At 40.8% G+C, this 21,113-nt stretch overlaps 5 protein-coding genes and 1 pseudogene across 8 annotated transcripts; 5 read left to right on the forward strand and 1 right to left on the reverse strand.

Annotated features, from left to right (window-relative positions):
• The first annotated feature begins 2,436 nt into the window (after nt 1–2,436).
• Nucleotides 2,437–7,564, forward strand: LOC103455817 (ATP-dependent zinc metalloprotease FTSH 4, mitochondrial-like). The gene is made up of 7 exons (XM_029094510.2): nt 2,437–2,709; nt 3,468–3,558; nt 3,741–4,004; nt 4,698–4,934; nt 5,034–5,158; nt 5,552–6,028; nt 6,343–7,564. The coding sequence occupies exons 1-7, from the start codon at nt 2,683–2,685 to the stop codon at nt 7,270–7,272; spliced, it is 2,151 nt and encodes a 716-aa protein (XP_028950343.1). The 5' UTR covers nt 2,437–2,682; the 3' UTR covers nt 7,273–7,564.
• Nucleotides 7,565–7,849: 285 nt separating this feature from the next.
• On the forward strand, nt 7,850–9,926 carry LOC103455818 (uncharacterized). Of its 4 annotated transcripts, none has more exons than XM_008395411.3 (7): nt 7,850–8,009; nt 8,297–8,415; nt 8,663–8,745; nt 8,831–8,952; nt 9,054–9,218; nt 9,370–9,463; nt 9,561–9,926. In XM_008395411.3, exons 1-7 carry the CDS (start codon nt 7,970–7,972, stop codon nt 9,808–9,810), a joined length of 873 nt encoding a protein of 290 aa, XP_008393633.2. In that variant the 5' UTR covers nt 7,850–7,969; the 3' UTR covers nt 9,811–9,926. The 4 variants fall into 4 exon arrangements, with proteins under 4 accessions (XP_008393633.2, XP_028950346.1, XP_028950347.1 ...); XM_029094513.2 differs by having other exon boundaries at nt 7,858–8,009; nt 8,257–8,415; XM_029094512.2 differs by having other exon boundaries at nt 7,899–8,009; nt 8,237–8,415.
• LOC103455819 (UDP-sulfoquinovose synthase, chloroplastic) lies at nt 9,910–12,220 on the reverse strand. Its single transcript, XM_008395413.4, has 3 exons — nt 12,084–12,220; nt 10,590–11,669; nt 9,910–10,483 (listed from the first exon to the last, which is right to left on the reverse strand). The coding sequence occupies exons 2-3, from the start codon at nt 11,637–11,639 to the stop codon at nt 10,082–10,084; spliced, it is 1,452 nt and encodes a 483-aa protein (XP_008393635.2). The 5' UTR covers nt 11,640–11,669; nt 12,084–12,220; the 3' UTR covers nt 9,910–10,081.
• Nucleotides 12,221–13,231: 1,011 nt separating this feature from the next.
• On the forward strand, nt 13,232–17,986 carry LOC103455820 (ATP-dependent zinc metalloprotease FTSH 4, mitochondrial-like). Its single transcript, XM_008395414.4, has 7 exons — nt 13,232–13,713; nt 14,506–14,596; nt 14,764–15,027; nt 15,342–15,578; nt 15,683–15,807; nt 16,213–16,689; nt 16,820–17,986. The coding sequence occupies exons 1-7, from the start codon at nt 13,687–13,689 to the stop codon at nt 17,747–17,749; spliced, it is 2,151 nt and encodes a 716-aa protein (XP_008393636.2). The 5' UTR covers nt 13,232–13,686; the 3' UTR covers nt 17,750–17,986.
• LOC114821726 (acyl-lipid (9-3)-desaturase-like) lies at nt 17,764–19,677 on the forward strand (annotated as a pseudogene).
• A 149-nt stretch (nt 19,678–19,826) lies between these two features.
• Nucleotides 19,827–20,420, forward strand: LOC103400106 (uncharacterized). Its single transcript, XM_070814598.1, has one exon. It carries the CDS (start codon nt 19,827–19,829, stop codon nt 20,418–20,420), a length of 594 nt encoding a protein of 197 aa, XP_070670699.1.
• Nucleotides 20,421–21,113: the final 693 nt, after the last annotated feature.

Below are 21,113 nucleotides of genomic sequence, written 5' to 3' on the forward strand. Positions count from 1 at the left end.
TCACAGAGATGCAACGCAAACTTTCACACATCCAAGGACTACATTCAATAGATCCATGTCGAAAATTGATCTATGAGTTTAGGAATTATACCTTCTTCTAGACTTGAGGGTTTTCAGTCGTTTGTTACTTGTTTTCCCTTGGGTTCTTAGCACTGGCCACTTCCGTTTATGCTCCTCTTCTCTGCAACCAACAACCACAGAATATTGCAGTTCAGCATCAACCCCACACGGTACAAAACATTCACATTGTAATATCATGGTTGGGCATTGACAGGACATATGGAATTTCTTCCTGCCTATCTCCAATGCCATTCAAACAAGGTGGTCCGAGGAAGGTAAAAGGAAATCAAAAAATGCAGAAACAAAACCAAACAGAGGATACGACTTCGAACATAACCACAAACCAGATTCTTTCATCACTTGTCACGTGAGATATAGCAAGGCTTAGTTGTAAAGCCATGGTCGCAAGGCTTAATTATAAAGCCATCATAGTTAACAGGTAGTATTTTCCTGTGAATGAACAGAGTTGTGAGTGTTTTTTATTCACTTTAAAAGGAGGGGTGGGCGGGAAGTGGGTATATGAATCCAAATGCATCCAGGATGCATGCTAGTTAACCCTCCTGCCATATAGAAAGTCCAAAGTATGAAAGGACACGAAATTTTCAGATTAGCTGCTTATAAGAACAACTATGGAAATTCATTGGGTGCACGTTATAACTCGACTTGTATGCAATTGCTCTCACTTTCATATACTTCCCAGTGGCACAAAAGTAGAGTAAAGTTTATGCCAATTAAAAATGTCTAATTCATGGCCCATGCACCAGCAAAGACAATCCTTTCACTAGTCATCTCTCCTTGTTATCAGAAGAAATCTTTACGCCTCTCCCAGAGAATCAAACAAACAAATAAAATGAGACCAAAGACGAAAATTCTTGCAAAAGTTTCTCTAAAAGCTGAATGAAGATATTTAGATTTTCCACTGTAATCCAAACTCCATAAGCCCTATAAAATAGGTCAGGATTTTAATGTCAAACATGCCTGGTAATACAGATCTCCTTATATATGCCTTTAGACTAACACCTAATTTTCTCATGATCTCATATAAAGAGTGCATAACAAAAATTTCTTCAGCTCACATAAATTCTCATCCAAACAATTCACAAACATCCAACCCTACATGAAATTTAATAAAATAAAAAAGAGAAACTAGTAAAGATTCGTGAACCAAGAACATAAAAACGAAAAACCACACAGATTTATGCTAACATAACAGAGATAGAAGTATGTGTTCCTTCTGCAAAAGAAACTTGTCGATTTTATGGCCAAGCATGGTTTCTGAGTTTGGATTTGAAAGAAAAGTTGAAATATGAAAACCCCAAATTCCAATTTCAATTTGACCCAAACATCAAAACCCTAATTTGTTCAAGTGCAGAGGTCTATGATTGAAAATTTCTCAAACCCAAAACAACAAAATCAAATAAAGCTCAGTACCATCACGATCTGCAAAACAAATTGAAGAAATAAATCGAAGTTTCGAAGTTTACCTGACAACTTCGAGCATATAAGGGCGAGCAGATGCGGATGAGGGAAAGACGCAGAGATGATGGTGAGGACGACGATGATGAGGGAGCAAGCAAGGATGACGATGAGGGAAGACGCAGACGCAGATAAGACCAGCGACTCTCTCGCGGTTCTCTCTATCAGAACGACGAAAGGCTTATGAATCTGCCCGAAATTGGGGATCCCCGTTAAGAACGCATAAGGAGGTCTTTAATCCGAGCGAGTCCGACCTAAGCTCATTAAACCTAATCCTGGAGCAGACCAAACAACGGACTACAGTCTAGTCCAATACAATCCTGCCTAATCCGGTCAAACAAACGGGCCCCTCAAGTGTTTCTTCGAAAAAGCACTTTCAAAATGCTTGGTACAGGAGAAGGCCATTGTTGTGGGTTCTTTTCTTCCTTTTCCTTCCCCTTGGGCCTTGGCCGCAGGTTACTTGATGACTGATGATTTGAGTTGGGCCGACGCAATTGACCCATTTATATTGGGCCGTTGGTTCAATCACTATTAGATAACATGTAGTGTCACTGTCAATCACAACAAAAATAACCTAATGTAGATTGGCCTATGACATTTTGGATTCTAGACTCCCATAATGTATAGTGTTAAAAAGCCGAATACTCTTAATAACTCGAACTATAAATACTTTGTCCTAAGCTCGTTATGCGTATGTAAAGCAAGAATAAAATGATCAACTTAACCCAGTCACACTTCTTGAGCTTGTTGTTTGTTAAATTGAGAGTCCTCAGATTCAACTATTATAAATAACGAGTTATTATAATAATTAACTCGTTATGTGACTTAATCGGAGTACTTTCCATACCTTCAAGTCCACTCTTCCAAGGGTAAAATGGGGATCTAGATATCCGTTCCACCGAGGACAATATGGACAGTTTATCTCTAATCATGCTCCTGGGACCTTCGTAATCTCTCTCCTGAAACCTCTATCTTCCAAAGCTCCGCGCTTTCCCCCGTTTTCCTTCTCATTTTCTTGCCATCAAAACACCACCGCGAGCTTACGGACCGACCCATCAACGCCTCCGGAGTTTTGAGTTAGAGAGAAAAAGGCGCGGTGGATTTAGAGAGAGGAACAATCAGACATTTTTGGCCTTCGAGCAAGAGATGGCTTTGAGGCGCCTGATCACTCAGGTCGGTTGAATCTCACGGCTGGGGTTCCAAGTCTGTGAATTTATGCAGTTTTCAGCTTTTTATATGCGATAGAATGGTTTTCCCAATGAAATAGTTTGTTTCTTTTAACTCGATCCCGAAAACCCTTATTCCTGTATTTTGATTGCTTAGGAATTTGATCGTTAGGTTAATTTCTGTAACCATTTTGTTCATATTTGCGGCGTTGCGGTATACGGGTTTGTTTCGGTTTGAGTTTTATGGGTTTACACCAAGGAGATGCTTACATTGTCAAGACGTTGGAAACTTGTAATTTAGATGTTAAAATCTGTACCAATTGGGAACCCAATGCGAGATGGACCTTTTGAGCTCATTACGAAAATTTGATGTTATCTGAATTTTTGGTTTTGTCTTAGTTTGTTTCTTGTATCGGCAAATGAACGGAGAGTTATTTGAAAGGTCCTTCTAGGCGGTTCAAGGGCGGATTATTAGCGGTCGAGGTTGCGTTGCTTCTTTTTGATAGGAGTGTGTGTAGTCGTGTTTTAAGGGTTGGGAGGAGGAAAATGGGTATACTATTATCAAAATCCGTCCCTTACCATTGTTGAGAATTTGCAATCAATGCCTTAATGAATGCTGTGCTCGAGGTTGTTTTTCCAATTAAGTTTTAATTTCCTATCTCAAAGAGAAAAAGGATGCAACCAAGTTAAATTTTAATTGCCTTCTTAGACATACTTCTGTTGTTTCGTTGGGCTCTTTTTAACTCCATGTTATTTCTTCAACAGGTTTCAAGGCATCGATCAGAGTTGGGACAACTGACAAAAGTGGTTGCCAGAACTTATCATCCAACCAACAGGTTCGGAGGAGGTGCCGGAGGTATCACAAATTACAAATGGTTTGATTTGTATATATTTTTTTCGTTCATTTCAAACTTCCAAAGAAATATGTTTCTTGTTTATTATCTTGTCAATTTGTTTAGGCTATGAATGAAAGACAGAATACTCTTCTCCATTATCTTCACTTATAGAAATGATCGCTTACTTTTAAACCTTATGCAGGGAACAAGTTTTTCAGTGCTCAAGAAAGGTTCAAGTCGAGCTATGTTGGCAATTTCGCTCGTAGAGTACGCGATACCGATGAAGCTAGTGAAATTTCCTATCTAAAAGAACTTTACAATCGGAGTGATTATGAAGCAGTGATAAGAGCATTTGAAAGTCAACCATCATTACATTCTAACCCTTCAGCACTTTCTGAATATGTGAAAGCATTAGTAAGAGTTGGCAGGCTGGACGAGAGTGAGTTACTCAAGACATTGCAGAGAGGTGGGTAATGGAACATGGTTATGTTTCCTTTTTAATTGTTTATACCAAAATTATACCATATTTTGTCTTTATCTTGTAGACTTGTCTAAAGTGTGCTAAGCTTATGGATGAAGTAGAGTTTATAAAAGTGGATTGGATGATGGTGTTTTAGACCTAGTTTGGGAGTGAGGTGCTTAAAAAAAAAGCACCCATGAAAAAAAGCTGTGAGGGTTTTAGGTGTTTGGTAAACTGAAAAAAAGGGCTTATTTTGGAAGCTATTGTGAGAATAAGCTGAAATCAAAGGAAAAAGCTGAAGCTGCTATTTGCAGCTTTGGAAAACTGGCTTTTTTTCGAAGCACACGGAGCTACAGTGCTTTTTTAATGAAAAGACCCACTATTAGACTGCTTTTTTTTCCAAAAGCACTTTTACAAAAAAGTTTACCAAACACTCTGCTGATTTATTTCACAGCCGCTTATTCTCACAGCACAACCGCTTATTCTCACAGCAGCTTTTTTTCAAAGCACAGCAATACCAAACCAGCCCTTAGTACCCTGCTTTTTTACAATTAAATTCCCTTTCTTTTTGTGTTATAGGGATCCTGAACTTCTGTTGTATTTTCTGTATGAATAATGTTATGCTTACTACATATTTTTTAGAGTTTTTTCACCTTGACCTGACTTATAAATTTGAGCTCTATTCTACAAGTTTTGTAGGTGTTGCTAACTCTGCAAGGGAGGAAGAAAGCATTGCCGGCTTCTCAGTTCTCAGGAATTTTGGAAAATCAACAAAAGAAGGTATTCTTGGAACTGCAAGTGCTCCTATTCATATGGTGGCTACAGAAGGAGGTCAGTTTAAAGAGCAGCTGTGGCGTACAATTCGCACAATCGCACTGGCCTTCCTTATGATATCTGGTATTGGAGCACTCATTGAGGATAAAGGAATAAGCAAAGGTATTACGATCTCCTGGTGCTTTAGACTCCCCTGCCCATTGATACATGCATTCTAAATGATGAATGTTTTCCTTTTAATTTTCCATTTCCACTTTTCAGGACTCGGACTAAATGAGGAGGTTCAACCTAGCATGGAATCAAACACAAAATTTAGCGATGTTAAGGGTGTTGATGAGGCTAAATCCGAGTTAGAGGAAATTGTTCACTATCTTCGGGATCCTAAGGTTGTATCAACATTATGTATGGAAGAATATGTAATATGAAGACCTTTTACTATCACCCTATGCCCCCTGATTTCTGGGATGGGGGCAATATCATTACTATTTAATCCAAAATAAGGTGATGATTTTGGAGGTGACCTATTAGCGCAAAGGGCTTGAAAAGGTCTCGATTCACTCGACAAAATTTCCCTGTCATTTGCATTGTGTTCCTTTAAATCAATCCAAGAATACAATCTTGAATACCTTGATCCTGTGGAGAACTAACATTAGTTTAGCTGGAGATGGATGATATGCCAAATCCATCCTTAATAGTGCCATTTGTGTCCCATGCTTGCACTCTCTTTATCTTTTTGTAATTGTAGGGCATGCCCCTTAATGCGATTTCCCTTGGTGCAGCGTTTTACTCGTCTAGGTGGAAAGCTCCCAAAAGGTGTTTTACTTGTTGGTCCACCTGGCACAGGAAAAACCATGTTAGCAAGAGCCATTGCTGGAGAAGCAGGGGTTCCTTTCTATTCATGCAGTGGCAGTGAGTTTGAAGAGATGTATGTTGGTGTTGGGGCTCGAAGGGTGAGGGATCTTTTCTCAGCTGCAAAGAAGCGGTCACCTTGTATAATATTCATTGATGAGATAGACGCAATAGGAGGAAGCCGAAATCCAAAGGATATGCAGTACATGAAAATGACCCTTAATCAGTTACTTGTTGAACTTGATGGTTTTAAACAAAATGAAGGGATTATTGTCATTGCTGCTACTAATTTCCCAGAGTCTCTGGACAAGGCATTGGTGAGACCTGGACGGTTTGATCGGCATATTGTTGTTCCTAATCCTGACGTTGAAGGGCGAAGGCAGATTATGGAAGCCCACATGTCGAAGGTAATCCTTTTATGATGGTTTTTTGTAACTCCACCTTGAATTGGAAGGGTCTTTGGTCACAACCATCTTCTGCAATGGCTTCTTCCATTACACATCAAATGGAACATAATATGTTTGGGCCTTATGGTGTATGGGCATATTTTGGCCGTCATTGTTTTTGTTCTTCTTTTATATATCTTACATTATACGACTTTGTTCTGTAAGTTGTATTTTAGATTATACGACTTTGTTTTGTAAGTTGTATTTTAGATTGATGCAGCAGATTCTTTAGAACTAGAAGTCACTCCAAGACTAATCAAGATGTTCTTTGACAGGTTCTGAAGGCCAATGACGTCGATTTGAGTATTATTGCTAGAGGAACTCCAGGGTTCTCCGGAGCTGATCTTGCGAACTTGATCAACGTTGCTGCTCTGAAGGCTGCCATGGACGGTTCTAAAGCAGTGAATATGGCTGATCTTGAATATGCAAAAGACAAGATTATGATGGGAAGCGAACGCAAGTCAGCCGTTATATCTGATGAGTCAAGAAAGCTAACAGCTTTTCATGAGGGTGGGCATGCACTTGTAGCAATCCACACCGATGGTGCTCTTCCAGTTCACAAGGCAACAATAGTTCCTAGGGGTATGGCGCTTGGCATGGTTGCCCTGCTGCCCGAGAAGGACCAGACAAGTGTCTCGCGGAAACAGATGCTTGCAGAGCTCGACGTTTGTATGGGGGGGCGTGTTGCAGAAGAGCTCATCTTTGGAGAAAGTGAAGTCACTTCCGGTGCATCAAATGATCTCTGGAAAGCAACTTCGGTGGCTAGAGCAATGGTTACAAAGTACGGTATGAGCAAACAAGTTGGTCTCGTCAGTCATGATTACGACGACAACGGTAGTAGCATGAGCACAGAAACTAGGTTGCTCATCGAAGAAGTGAAGTACTTATTGGAAAGGGCATACAACAATGCAAAAACCATCCTCACCGAACACAACAAGGAACACCACGCCCTTGCTAATGCTTTAATAGAGAAGGAAACACTCACCGGAACTCAGATAAAGTCCTTGCTTGCACAAGTAAACTCCCAGCAGCAGCAGCAGCAACCGCACCAGCAAGTAGTTGCAGCGAAGAGCGACTCACAGTCTAAGCCAGTACCGCCCTCCACCCCCAACGCGGCTGCTTCTGCCGCAGCCGCTGCATCCGCTGCTGCAGCTGCCGCAACTGCTGCAGCCAAGTCCACAGGTATTGCACCCGTCGGATCCTAGCACGGGCCAGGTTGATGAGTCGCTTTATCCGTGTCAATGTTAGTAAAGTTTTACTGTCACCAGGCTCTCTGTTCGGGTACCGTATTACGCTGCTGCCACTGGGGTACAATTTGTGCATCTCCGTAGTCAGATTGACTGGGAATTTAGAAGAGTTTGAAATGCGATGAGTCAGTGTAGGAGTAATAATTAGAAGGCACGGGAGAACGTCCCTTTGCCTATTTTTTATTTTTCATCCTCTCTGATGGTTGTTGTTTATACGATAAACAATAATGGATTCCTGAATTTTTCTCAATTTTTATTCCAACTTTTCATTATTAATTCTAAGACGCTGGCAAACCGATAAAAAACCGTGAGCGTCATCACACATCCCATTTTACTTTTCATATATCATTATAATTTTCGACCGTCAGATCAAATGAATTGAAGAAAATCAACAGATAAAAATTAACAAGACGCACCTCTTTTTTTTTACTTGACATTATTTTAATGTACAATAATTATAATCGAAACCATTTATTATTTTTACCAACTTCGGGAAAAATTCTTTCAATTTAAAAGTTAGGTAGTTAGGTAGTTCTGTTAATCATCAAAATGTTATTTTGAGTTGCACCGAGTTAGGTCCCCTATGCATAAAGATTGTCGTCGCACTTCTCGATAGTCGGTCCGAAACCTGAATCGTCCTCCGCCTCTCTAATCCATGTCGGTAGCTCGCCCGCCTCCGCATCAGAAGCAACCAGGTAAATCTGATAAATTTCCCTTCCCAGAATTTAAGTCCCTTCTTTTTGCAGAGATTTTCCAAAATTTCCTGGCCATAGATGCTAAAAGAAACAATCTTTTCGCAAACCCAGTTCATAAAATTCTCAAATTTATCGTCTTTTGAGTGATCAAAACTAATTCATTTTAATCTCCATAATATACTAATTTTTATGTTCTGTTTTATGGTCTGGATGTCGATATGTTCTAGCTTAATTATGTTCATAACAGGTTCCGTGTGTTCCTTTAAGTTTTCGAATTCTGTCGGCAGTTATTCGACAGCGCAGGGTTGTTGTAGAAAACAATCATGGGGAGAAGCTTGTCGGGATATTACATGAGACGGGTTCGAAGGAGCTCGTTGTGGTGTGCCATGGCATACACTCTTCAAAGGTTGTTATTGGCTACGACAAACAAACTATGTCTTGGTAAATTGTATGGCTGAAAGATCCGGAAATTTGAAACATTTATTCATTAGTCACTCGATTAAGAACAGGTTTTAACCAGTCGGAATCTATCTGTTTTGTGTTACCTTCGCGACCGTAAGCATGTGTATTATCTTGTTTGTGCACTAAATGTCATCTGCTCGAAGATGGTGGGATGGATGGTTGAATTTACAGTCTTTTTGTGTTATCTCTAGGAACGCATTCCTATGGTGAACATTGCCGCTGTGTTAGAAAACGATGGTATAAGCGCTTTCCGCTTTGACTTCGCTGGAAATGGGTAAGCTGTTTACTGATTGTTATGCCATACCTCGTAGGGGCAACATATGTAGTTATAAGAAGTTTATATTTATTCATACCTCTAGGGAAAGTGAAGGTTTTTTTCGATATGGTCACTATCGGAGAGAAGCTGATGATATACGCGCTGTAGTTCAATACTTTCGTGGGAAGGATTATGTAGTAACTGCAGTTGTTGGTCACAGTAAAGGTCTGTCTATAATTTTGCTCTTTTAGAACCAAACTGTGACTTGAGAAACAAAAGGAGGAATGGAAAGATGTTTGAAGTTACTGCTGACATGTTTCTTGCAGGGGGGAATGCAGTGATCTTGTATGCTGCAAAATACAGTGATGTTCGTGCGGTTGTAAATATTTCTGGCCGATTTGATCTGGAAAGAGGCATGGAAGGTCGCTTAGGTAAAGATTTTCAACAGAGAATCAAGCAAGATGGATTTATTGACGTTAAGAACAGAAGAGGTAAGCTATCATATGCAGTTATTCTTGTTTTCCATAAACATCAGCTGTCCTGTCTTAGTCGTTCTTTCAACAGTGTGGAATTTACAAGTCCTTCGTTTACAAACTCATTTGTCTATATAAAGTTTGCAACTGCGTATCTACTTGCTAATAGGTACATTTCAGTATCGTGTCACCGAAGAAAGTTTGATAGAGCGTCTAAGAACTGATATGCGTGCAGCCTGCCAATCAATTAATCAAAATTGCAGGTCAGTGATTGCAATTTGCCTCATAGATTACTTCTCCAATCTTATGCTAATGATTATCCATAAAAATTCATTTGATTACACTTTGCATTATCTGCAGGGTTTTGACAGTTCATGGATCAAATGATAAAATTGTTCCTTTTGAAGATGCTTTTGAGTTTGACAAGATTATACCTAATCACAAAGTATCGATCGTGGAAGGAGCTGATCACGAATACACTTTACACCAAAACGAGCTGGCTTCGATCGTGTTGGACTTCATTAAGGAAGATTTTCACCAGGACATGGATCTGTCTAAGCAATCACCATCTAGCACAAGAGCCGATAAATCTCTCGATTCACGATTGTGATCTTAACCTCATTGTCGTAAGTTGTAAATCTTTCTGGTTTAGAATGTCAAAATCTTCTGACAAATTGGCGAATCGTTATCAAAGTAATACAAGTATCAATGTTTAAACATCGAAAATTTATTATTTGTTAGCAATTGAAAGTGACTGCAACGAGCAATCATTGACAAGTAGTAGCAGAAGTAACCTACTAACTAACAACAGAGGTGATACAGATCGATAACGTCCTCATTACTTATACAACTACTAATCACATATACACTAAACCACTCAACTATGCTGTGACAGTCTTCGGCTTGGCCCCCATTTTTCTCCAAGATACACTGGGCATTATCTGCTTTGTGTCGACGCGATCCTTGTACCTAACAGCAAAATTGAGCAATGAATCCAAAAGAGAGTCCGAAAGAAGGTGCGGTTTCAGTCCCAATTCAATAAGTTTAGTGTGTTTAGCGTTGTAGTAGTGCTCCTCAGCTTCAACTCTAGGGTTTGGGACAGAGGTGGTTTGCACATCAATTCCGAGCTTCTCTCCAGCTTTGGTAACAAGTGCGGCAAGTTGATTGACGGAAAACTGCTCAGTAAATTGATTGAAGACCCTAAACTCACCGGCCTTTGCTGGGTTTGCGATGGCAATTTCAACACACTGAACTGTGTCTCGTATGTCAAGATATCCCCTGGTCTGGAAGATCAAAGTTCATAAATATTAGTACATGGGAATTGGGAAGTAATGCAATGCGACTTCTTTGATGCACTCGAAAAGAAAGCTTTGTATTGAACGATTTTACCTGACCCCCTTTGCCATACACGGTAAGTGGATGACCGACAGCAGCCTGCACGCAGAACCGGTTTAATGCAGTTCCAAAAACTCCATCATAATCAAACCTGTTATTGAGCTCTTCATGCATCTCGGTTTCATCCGTTCTCACTCCATATACCACTCCTTGATTTAGATCAGTGGCTCTAATCCCCCAAGCCTTGCAAGTGAAGGCTATATTATTCGAATCGTGAACCTTGCTCAAATGGTAGAAAGAGCTCGCTTGCTTCGGGAAGGGCAAAGTATCTGTTCTCCCGTTATGAGTAATTGTAATGAAACCCTCCTCAATGTCAATATTTGGAGTCCCATATTCTCCCATGGTCCCGAGCTTCACGAGATGACACTCCTCTCTGAACTCTTTTATAGCAAAGAGAACATTCAGAGTTCCAATCACGTTGTTATTCTGCGTGAATACTGCTCTGGACCGATCAATCATGGAGTAAGGGGCAGACCGCTGTTCCCCGAAATGAACAACAGAATCAGGTTCAAATGACTTGAAGGCTTCTGACAAGAACTCGAAATCACAAACATCACCAATGCAGAGCTCAATGGACTTTCCAGTGAGAGCTTTCCAACAACGGATACGATCATGGATAGAGGCGATTGGAGTCAGGGAACCAAGACCGAGCTGGTGGTCAAAGAGACGGCGCACAAGGCTATCAACAATGGCAACCTCATAACCTTTCTTGGATAGGTGAAGGGCTGTGGCCCAACCACAGTAGCCATCTCCACCAATGACCATCACCCGCTGTGGTTTGGAAGCTCCGCCTGAACTCTCATTAGCGCCGTAGCTCGGTTCATTTGGGGCTTCCCTACTTGCAGAGAGTGTGGTTGCACGCACCGTGCAAGTACCACTCCGTGACCTCTCCCCTTGCAGGATGATCCTCCCAAATGGGGTTTTGGAAGTCTGAAAAGTTAAAGAGGAAGGAAATGCGATCGAGTGTTGGATCAATGGTTTGGTGTATGGTTTGCCACCAGAGGAGAATTTTAGAGAGCAGGAAGTTGAAAGCAAATGAGCCATCAATGTTCGCTTCCTCTTACTCACAAATACCTGCAAAGAACGATCCAAAATGTTCAAATCCTTCATTTGTTTTTTCAGACAAGACGATATATATTCTAAACTCCTCTAATCTACGGGAGAAGGATTCGAACTTGGGTGCATACCGCGACATTAAAAAGTCCGTCCATTTAAATCCTTAGTAAGTTTCATGTAGTGATTTCATAACAGCAAAACAAAGAACATATTTCCAATGAAGCAAACACCCAATAATCTTTTGCGGAAAATATTCACACAGAAAGCAGATTTCTTTAGACACCCAATACACTTCTAACAAATTTAAACGCTAAAGCTTTCTCTTCAGATAAAGAACCAAATTAAACCAGCTTAAAACTCAGGGGAAACACAGAAGAAATACAACAGCAGATAAAATAAAAAATAAAAAGAAATATTAGAGTGAGTTCTTACTGTGACAGGATCAGCAGAGAGTGCAGGAAATAAGCGATGAAAGAAAGAGTGAAGACTTTGTGTTTGGTGTGTTGGGGGATTAAGGGGGAGGAAGGAGAAGAATCAAAAGCAGCAGGCAGAGGAATATCCCTCTTATCCATTCTCCAAAATGGGCTCGCCTGACCCGAAATACAAACCAGTCCATAACAAGAAAAGCCCATTTCAATGCTTAAGTGAGCTCATCCATTTCTTTACAAGGGTTGATTTGAATGCAAACCATAAACCATAAACATTGGGTTTATCTTCCACGAGGCTACTATATTTCAAGGCTTAGTGAAAAATTTCATCTTCAATGAGCCAGAAAATGAGACTAGATCCACCACTTGGGTCAGCATCTTTCTTTCTTGGGTAGAATAAAATTGGGTTACATCTAGCCCAAAAAAACAATAGATCCCACAAAAAAAAAAAAAGTAGCAACTTATGTGAGCAAAATATCATCACTCTCCATCCACTTGCGGATACACTTATACTCTTTTTTTTATCCCTTTTTATGTTGTTTTTTCTTACATATTTTTCTTGCTATTTGGCTAACTAATGGTTGCTTTAAATTTAATAAGAATTCAAATTTCAAATCGATTTAATGTTCACGGGCATTGGTGGGTGAAAATTTTAAATAATTTTTTTCAAAATTGTATGATACTAGTTTACCAATTGGTGCTATGTAAATTGTTGCGTTGTACGTGAAAAAAATTTATTTCAGATGGCCGAGTGGGGGTTTGTATCTTTCAACATATGAGATTGAGATAAGAGAATCTAATCCAACAAATAGTTCATAAGTGATGAAATCTAATTTGTCCAAATCTGGACATTTTTAGGTTGAAAGCTTCATAAAAAAAAATTAAGATAACATGTCCAAAAATCAAATTAAGAAAAGTTAACACACAAAAAAAATTATCGCATAATCAAATTACTACATAAATAAATATATATAGCCCCATACAAGGCCTGAAAAAAATAGCCTCTCATTAAAAAAAATTCTTTTATAAAACCTCAAAAATTCCTCAAAATATAAATTGGACTATATCCACCATTTTTTTAATTCCATGTAAAACCCCTCACAGGAGCTGCTCTTTCATTTCTTTTATTTTTCTGTGCAGATTTGCCACGGGGCTAGCAAGTGAGCCACTAACGAGAGTGATCACGTGCTTGTCGCGTGACAAGTACGAACGGACTATGAATTCCAGGCAAAAGGTTCGGTGTCCATCCATGGAACTCGCAAAATATCCATCCCTCCAAGGGCAATGTGGAACTCCAAATATTAATATCCACCCCTCAAAGGGTAAAAGCGGGCTGTAGATATCCGTCACGCCGAGGGCAATATGGACGTTTCACCTCTAATCATGCTCCTAGGAGGCTAGGACGCCAGTAATCTCTCTCCTCAAACCTCTATCTTCCAAAGCTCCGGTCTTTCCCCCGTTTTCCTTCTCATTTTCTCGCCATCCAAACACCACCGCGAGCTTACGGACCGACCCAGCAACGCCTCCGGAGTTTTCAGTTAGAGAGAGAAAGGCGCGGTGGATTTAGAGCGAGAAACAATCAGACATTGTTGGTCTTCGAGCAAGAGATGGCTTTGAGGCGCCTGATCACTCAGGTCGGTTGAATCTCTCAGCTGGGGGTTCCCAAGTCTGTGAATTTATGCAGTTTTCAGCTTTTTATATGCGATAGAATGGTTTTCCCAGTGAAATAGTATGTTTCTTTTAACTTGATCTCGAAAACCTTAATTCCTGTGTTTTGATTGCTTAGGAATTTGGTCGTTAGGTTAATTTCTGTAACCATTTTGTTCATATTTGCGGTGTTGCGGTATATGGGTTTGTTTCGCTTTGAGTTTTATGGGTTTACATTACAACAAGGAGATGCTTACATTGTGAAGACGTTGGAAATTTGTAATTTAGATGTTAGAATCCGTACCAATTGGGAACCCAATTGGAGATGGACCTGTTGAGCTCGTTATGAAAATTATCTGAATTTTCGTTTTCTCTTAGTTTGTTTCTTGTATCCGCAAATGAACGGAGAGTTAGTTGAAAGCTCCTCTTAGGTGGTCCAAAGGCCGATTATGATCGTTCGAGGTTGCGTTGTTTCTTTTCAATAGGACCATGTGTAGTTGTATTTTAAGGGTTGGAAGTTGGGTCACCTCTTTTGGTCTAAAAAGAAAGGAGTTTGATATTTTTGTTGGAAGGAGGAAAATGGGTATACTATTATCCAAGTCTCTCCCTTTTCACTGTTGATAGCTTGCAGTCGATGCCTTGATGAATGCTGTGCTCGAGGTTGTTTTTCCAATTACGTTTTAGTTTTCTATGGAGCCATTTAAATTTTAATTGCGTTCTTAGACATACTTCTGTTGTTTCTTTGGGTTATTTTTAACTCCATGTTCTTTCTTTAACAGGTTTCAAGGCATCGATCAGAGTTGGGACAACTGACAAAAGTGGTTACCAGAACTTATCATCCTACCAACAGGTTAGGAGGAGGTGCCGGAGGTATGACGTATTCAAAACTTGATTTTTATATATCTTTTGTTCTTCATTTCGAACTTGCAAAGAAATATGTTCCTTTAGGTACTTCATTGTTTAGGCTTTAAGACAGAATACTCTTCTCCATTATCTTCACTTATAGAAATGATTGCTTTCTTTTAAACCTTATACAGGGAATAAGTTTTTAAGTACTCAAGAAAGATTCAAGTCCAGTTATGTTGCCAATTTCGGCCGTAGAGTACGCGATACCGATGAAGCTAGTGAAATTTCCTATCTAAAAGAACTTTACCATCGGAGTGATTATGAAGCAGTGATAAGAGCATTTGAAAGTCAACCTTCATTACATTCTAACCCTTCAGCACTTTCTGAATATGTGAAAGCATTAGTGAGAGTTGGCAGGCTGGATGACAGTGGGTTACTCAAGACATTGCAGAGAGGTGGGTAATGGAACAGGGTTATGTTTCTTTTTTAATTGTTTCTACAAAATTACACCCTAGTTCGTCTTTATCTTGTAGACTTGTCTAATTTGTGCTAAGGTTATGGTTGAAGTAGGGTTTATAAAAGTTTAATTGGATGACCGGTTTTTTAGTACCCTGCTTTTTTACAATTAAATTCCCTTTTTGTTGTGTTATAGGGATCCTGAACTTCTGTTGAATTTTCTGCAAACAATGTTATGCTTGGTAAATATTTTTTTAGTTTTTTCACCTTGACCTGGCTTATAAATTTGAGCTATCCTCTACAAATTCTGTAGGTGTTGCTAACTCTGCAAGGGAAGAAGAAAGCATTGCCAGCTTCTCAGTTCTCAAGAATTTTGGAAAAACAACGAAAGAAGGTATTCTTGGAACTGCAAGTGCTCCTATTCATATGGTGGCTACAGAAGGAGGTCAGTTTAAAGAGCAGCTGTGGCGTACAATTCGCTCTATCGCACTGGCCTTTCTTTTGATATCTGGTATAGGAGCACTCATTGAGGATAAAGGAATAAGCAAAGGTATTAGTATCTCTTGGTGCTTTAGACTCTTCTGTCAATTGATTAAGATGCTTTCTAAAAATGATGAAAGTTTTTCCTTTTAATTTTCTATTTCCACATTTCAGGACTCGGACTAAATGAGGAGGTTCAACCTATTGTGGAATCAAGCACAAAATTTAGTGATGTAAAGGGTGTTGATGAGGCTAAATCTGAGTTAGAGGAAATTGTTTACTATCTTCGAGATCCTAAGGTAAATGCATCAACCTTATGTATAGAAGAATATGGAATATGAAGACCTTTTAGTCATCACCCTATACCCCCTGATTTCTGGAATGGGGGAAATATAATTGCTATTTCATCCAACATAAGGTGGTGATTTTGGAAGTAAACTGTTAGCGTAAAGGGCTTGAAATGGTCTCAATTCACTCGAAAAAATTTCCCCTCGTTGCATTGTGTTCCTTTAAATCAATTCGAGAGTACAATCTTGATTACCTTGATCTTGTGGTGTACTAACTATAGTTTAGCTGGAGATGGATGATCTTCCAAATCCATCCTGATTGGTGCCATTTGTTTCCCGTGCTTGCACTTTTTTTATCTTTTATTAATTTATTCTAATTGTAGGGCATGCGCCTTAATGCGATTTCCCTCGGTGCAGCGTTTCACTCGTCTAGGTGGCAAGCTCCCAAAAGGTGTTTTGCTTGTTGGTCCACCTGGCACTGGGAAAACCATGTTAGCAAGAGCCATTGCTGGAGAAGCTGGGGTACCTTTCTTTTCATGCAGCGGCAGTGAGTTTGAAGAGATGTTTGTTGGTGTAGGTGCTCGAAGGGTGAGGGATCTTTTCTCGGCTGCAAAGAAGCAATCACCTTGTATAATATTCATTGATGAGATAGACGTAATAGGAGGAAGCCGAAACCCAATGGATCAGAAGTACATGAAGATGACCCTCAATCAGTTACTTGTCGAACTTGATGGTTTTAAACAAAATGAAGGGATTATTGTCATTGCTGCTACTAATTTCCCAGAGTCTCTGGACAAGGCATTGGTGAGACCTGGGCGGTTTGATCGGCACATTGTTGTCCCTAATCCTGATGTTGAAGGGCGAAGGCAGATTATGGAAGCCCACATGTCGAAGGTAATCTTTGTATGATAGATTTTATTAGACTCCACCAAGAATTGTACTGTAAGTTGTATTTTAGATTGGTGCAGCAGATTCTTTAGAACTAGAAGTCACTCCAAGACTAAATAAGATGTTCTTTCGACAGGTTCTGAAGGCCAATGACGTTGATTTGAGTATTATTGCCAGAGGAACTCCGGGGTTCTCCGGAGCTGATCTTGCGAACTTGATCAACATTGCTGCTCTGAAAGCTGCCATGGACGGTGCTAAAGCAGTGAACATGGCTGATCTTGAATATGCAAAAGACAAAATTATGATGGGAAGCGAACGCAAGTCAGCTGTTATATCTGATGAGTCAAGAAAGGTAACAGCTTTTCATGAGGGTGGCCATGCACTTGTAGCAATCCACACTGATGGTGCTCATCCAGTTCACAAGGCAACAATAGTTCCTAGGGGTATGGCACTTGGCATGGTTATGCAGCTACCTGACAAGGACCAGACAAGTGTCTCCCGGAAACAGATGCTTGCACGGCTCGACGTTTGTATGGGGGGGCGTGTTGCAGAAGAGCTCATTTTTGGAGAAAGTGAAGTTACTTCGGGTGCATCAAATGATCTCCAGCAAGCAACTTCGCTTGCTAGAGCAATGGTTACAAAGTACGGCATGAGCAAACAAGTTGGGCTCGTCAGTCACAATTACGACGACAATGGTAAGAGCATGAGCACAGAAACTAGGCTGCTCATCGAAGAAGAAGTGAAGTACTTATTGGAAAGGGCATACGACAATGCAAAAACCATCCTCACCGAACACAGCAAGGAACATCACGCCCTTGCTAATGCTTTACTGGAGGAGGAAACACTCACCGGAACTCAGATCAAATCCTTGCTCGCACAAGTAAGCTCGCAGCAACAGCAGCAACCGCACCAGCAAGTAGTTGCAGCGAAGAGCAACTCGCAGTCTAAGCCAGTGCCACCCTCCACCCCCAACGCAGCTGCATCTGCTGCTGCGGCTGCATCCGCCGCTGCCGCTGCCGCAACTGCTGCGGCCAAGTCAACAGGTATTGCTCCAGTTGGATCTTAGAACGGGACAGGTTGATGAGTCGCGGGCATCTATTTATCCGTGTCAATGTTCATATAGTAAAATTTTACTCTCAGCAGCCTTTTTGTTCGGGTACCGTATTACGTTGCTGCATTGAGGTATAATTTGTGTATCTCCGTAGTCAGAATAACCGGGAATGTAGACGAGTTCGAAATGCAATGAGTCAGTGTAGGAGTAACAACTCAAAGGCACTGGGGAACATCCCTTGTCTATTTTTTATTTTCACCCTCTCTGATGGGCTTTGAGTTTGACAAGATAATACCTAATCGGATTAGGGTTTAGGAGAAGTGAAAAGATTTCGAAACTATTACAATAATTTAAGGAGTTTGAACTTAGAGCGCATGAGCAGAAACTCATACTCTATCCACTAGGAGATTGGAGCACATGCCTATTATTTCTCCCTGTTCTTTCTCACTTGTATCCCAAGTCGCATCTACAAGCTCTCCCAGACTCCCTCACCAACCTCTCCCTCCGGGGCTTCTTCTCCTCCTTCCTTGCCGCCAGCCGCACCGCCCAAGAGGTACGCCACCCGAAATCCTCCTATGAACTCTCACACTTTCCTTTCCCGTCCATTTGCAGTGGTTCTCGACTCTCCTAAGCTCATTCCCAAAGGAGGAATGTAAGCATTATCTTAGATTTCTTTTCAATGTTACAGTCAAACAATCGAGTCGACTCAACACCGCCATTATATTATGAATTAGTAATCTATATATAGAATCATATCCGTATTAGAACATGATTCACTGAGTAAAATTACGTGATGGTGTGCCCGACAGATTGCAAGATCTCTCTATTTTAATTATCTCATGTAACGTTACATAGTTGTTTCAAGATACTGTTAATTTGACATTTCCGTTTCATCCGATAAACAAAAGATTCATACTTTTTTAAGTGTCTTCATAAATTACAGAGCAGCATCGGAAAATTTAAACCCCAACATGCAGTAATCAACCATCCATAGAAAAGTCTCTTCCTTTGGGAAAACCCAGAAAGGAAGAGTTCAGTGGGGAAGTGAAGAATTCGAATCGAAAAACCTCTGCTTTTTCCTCTCATATCTCTCCAGTGGCGGCATAGTCAAAGAAGTACATTTCCCAGGATAACTCAGCACCCACAACAAGCCTGGAGATCTATGGATCTCAATACAGGGCAAGATCTACAACGTCTCCGATTGGACCAACCACCATCCCGGCGGCGAGCCCGTTGCTCAGCCTCGCCGGCCAAGACGTCAAGGACGCGTTCGTCGCTTACCACCCCGGGTCGGCGTTGCAGCACCTCGACCAGTTCTTCACCGGATTCCAGCTCGAAAGCTATTCTGTTTCCGAATGGGGCTTTTCGAAAACAGGGGACACGGCGTTCATTTCTCTCTGTTTCTGGTGGCAATGCTGTTTACTCTGAGAGTCTACGGCGTCTTGTGCTCTGATAGCTGTTGGGTTCATCTGGGTTCCGGTAGTTTGATGGGTTTTCTCTGGATTCAAAGCGGGTGGCTCGGCCACGATTCTGGTCACTACCAGATCATCAGCAGCAAAAGGGTCAACAGATTCGCCCAGATCCTCACCGGAAACTGCCTTGCCGGCATCAGCATTGCGTGCTGGAAGCGCAACCACAACGCCCACCACATTGCTATCAACTGTGAGATTGTTAGTATAAACTAACTGTTTGATGACAGTAAGTTTAAGGGAGGGATTGATAAGTTTGATTGTCCTTTTCGTTGTAGGACTCTATTACTTAGGATTGTTTTGTTTTCAATAAATTCCTATTATGTAGGAAGACTTGTTCTACGTAGACTATTTCCTCGTGCATGTTACCACTTTCCGTTAGTGTGGATCGTGGGCTGTTTTTTAGGGTTTCGTTAACTATGTAAGGCTATATAATAGCCAACGTTTCTATTCAATAAACAAGTTATTCTCCCAGTTTGCTTGAGTCAATTGCAGTATTGCTCTTGGTATTTTTGTTTTGGTTCCCAACAAACTGGTATCAGAGCCCAGCCCCTCACTGGGGCCTGAACCGGAAAGCTGCAGCTTTTGAGTGACTTCAAACACAAGAGAGAAAGAGAGGAAAAATGACTTCTGAAGGAAGCTTCGTACAACCTTCCATTCCACGTTTTGATGGTCATTATGACCATTGGAGCATGCTCATGGAAAATTTCCTTCGCAGCAAGGAGTATTGGAGTTTGATTGAAACTGGTTATGAAGAACCAGCAAAGGGGGCGCAACCTATATCAGAAGCACGACAGAAAGAGCTTGATGCAGTGAAACTCAGGGATCTCAAAGCCAAAAACTATCTTTTCCAGGCAATCGATAGGAGCATCCTAGAGATGATGTTGGAAAAGGACACCTCCAAGAAGATTTGGGATTCCATGAAGACGAAATATAAAGGGAATGCCCGAGTGAAGCGCTCAACTTTTCAAGCCCTACGGAGAGACTTTGAGACACTTGAGATGAAGGTTAGTGAAACAATCACTAACTATTTTGCTAGAGTGATGACAGTAGCAAACAAGATGAGAGTGTATGGGGAGCCTATGACTGACGTCACGATCTGTGAAAAAATCTTGCGATCTCTCACGGACAAATTTAATTATATAGTTTGTTCGATTGAGGAATCTAGGGACTTGGATGCAATTACCGTTGCTTCAAAGCTCGCTCACTGTACATGAGCAAAATTTTCACAGAAGCAGCGGTGTGGAGCAAGCTCTGAAGGGAACAACTGATGCCAAAACTGAGGGAGGTTTCAGCAATCATAGAGGACGAGGGCGTGGAAGAAGTAACTATAGAGGACAAGGACATGGAAGAGGAGGCCAAGAGGTGTTCAACAAGGATACGGTGGAATGCTACAAGTGTCATAATCTTGGGCACTTCCAGTATGAATGTCCTAAATGGGATAAGGAGGCTAATTATGCAGAAGTGAATGAAGAAGATATGTTGTTGATGTCATATGTGGAGGTACATGAACGGACTGATGCTTGGTTTCTTAACTCCGGATGTTCCAACATATGTGTGGCGATTGGGATATCTTCACAAACCTAGATGAAAGCTTTGTTCATTCAGTTAAATTGGGGAACAACAGTAGGATGAATGTGGTTGGCAAGGGAAGTGTCACGTTGTTTTTAAATGGAATCAATCATGTTGTCAATGAAGTGTACTATGTTCCAGAGCTCAAAAACAATCTCTTGAGCATAGGACAACTTCAAGAAAAGGGCTTGGCTATGTTAATTAAAGAAGGACCTCAGACTCCAGTCTCTACAAGTGCTCCACCAGAAAGGTGTCTTCACACAAGCTCGCAGGATCTCTTTTATCTTTGGCATCGAAGACATGGTCACCTAAGCTACAAGGGATTAAGAACGTTACAA

This window comes from Malus domestica, chromosome 15 (assembly GCF_042453785.1).
Source record: "Malus domestica chromosome 15, GDT2T_hap1".
NCBI lineage: Eukaryota > Viridiplantae > Streptophyta > Magnoliopsida > Rosales > Rosaceae > Malus > Malus domestica.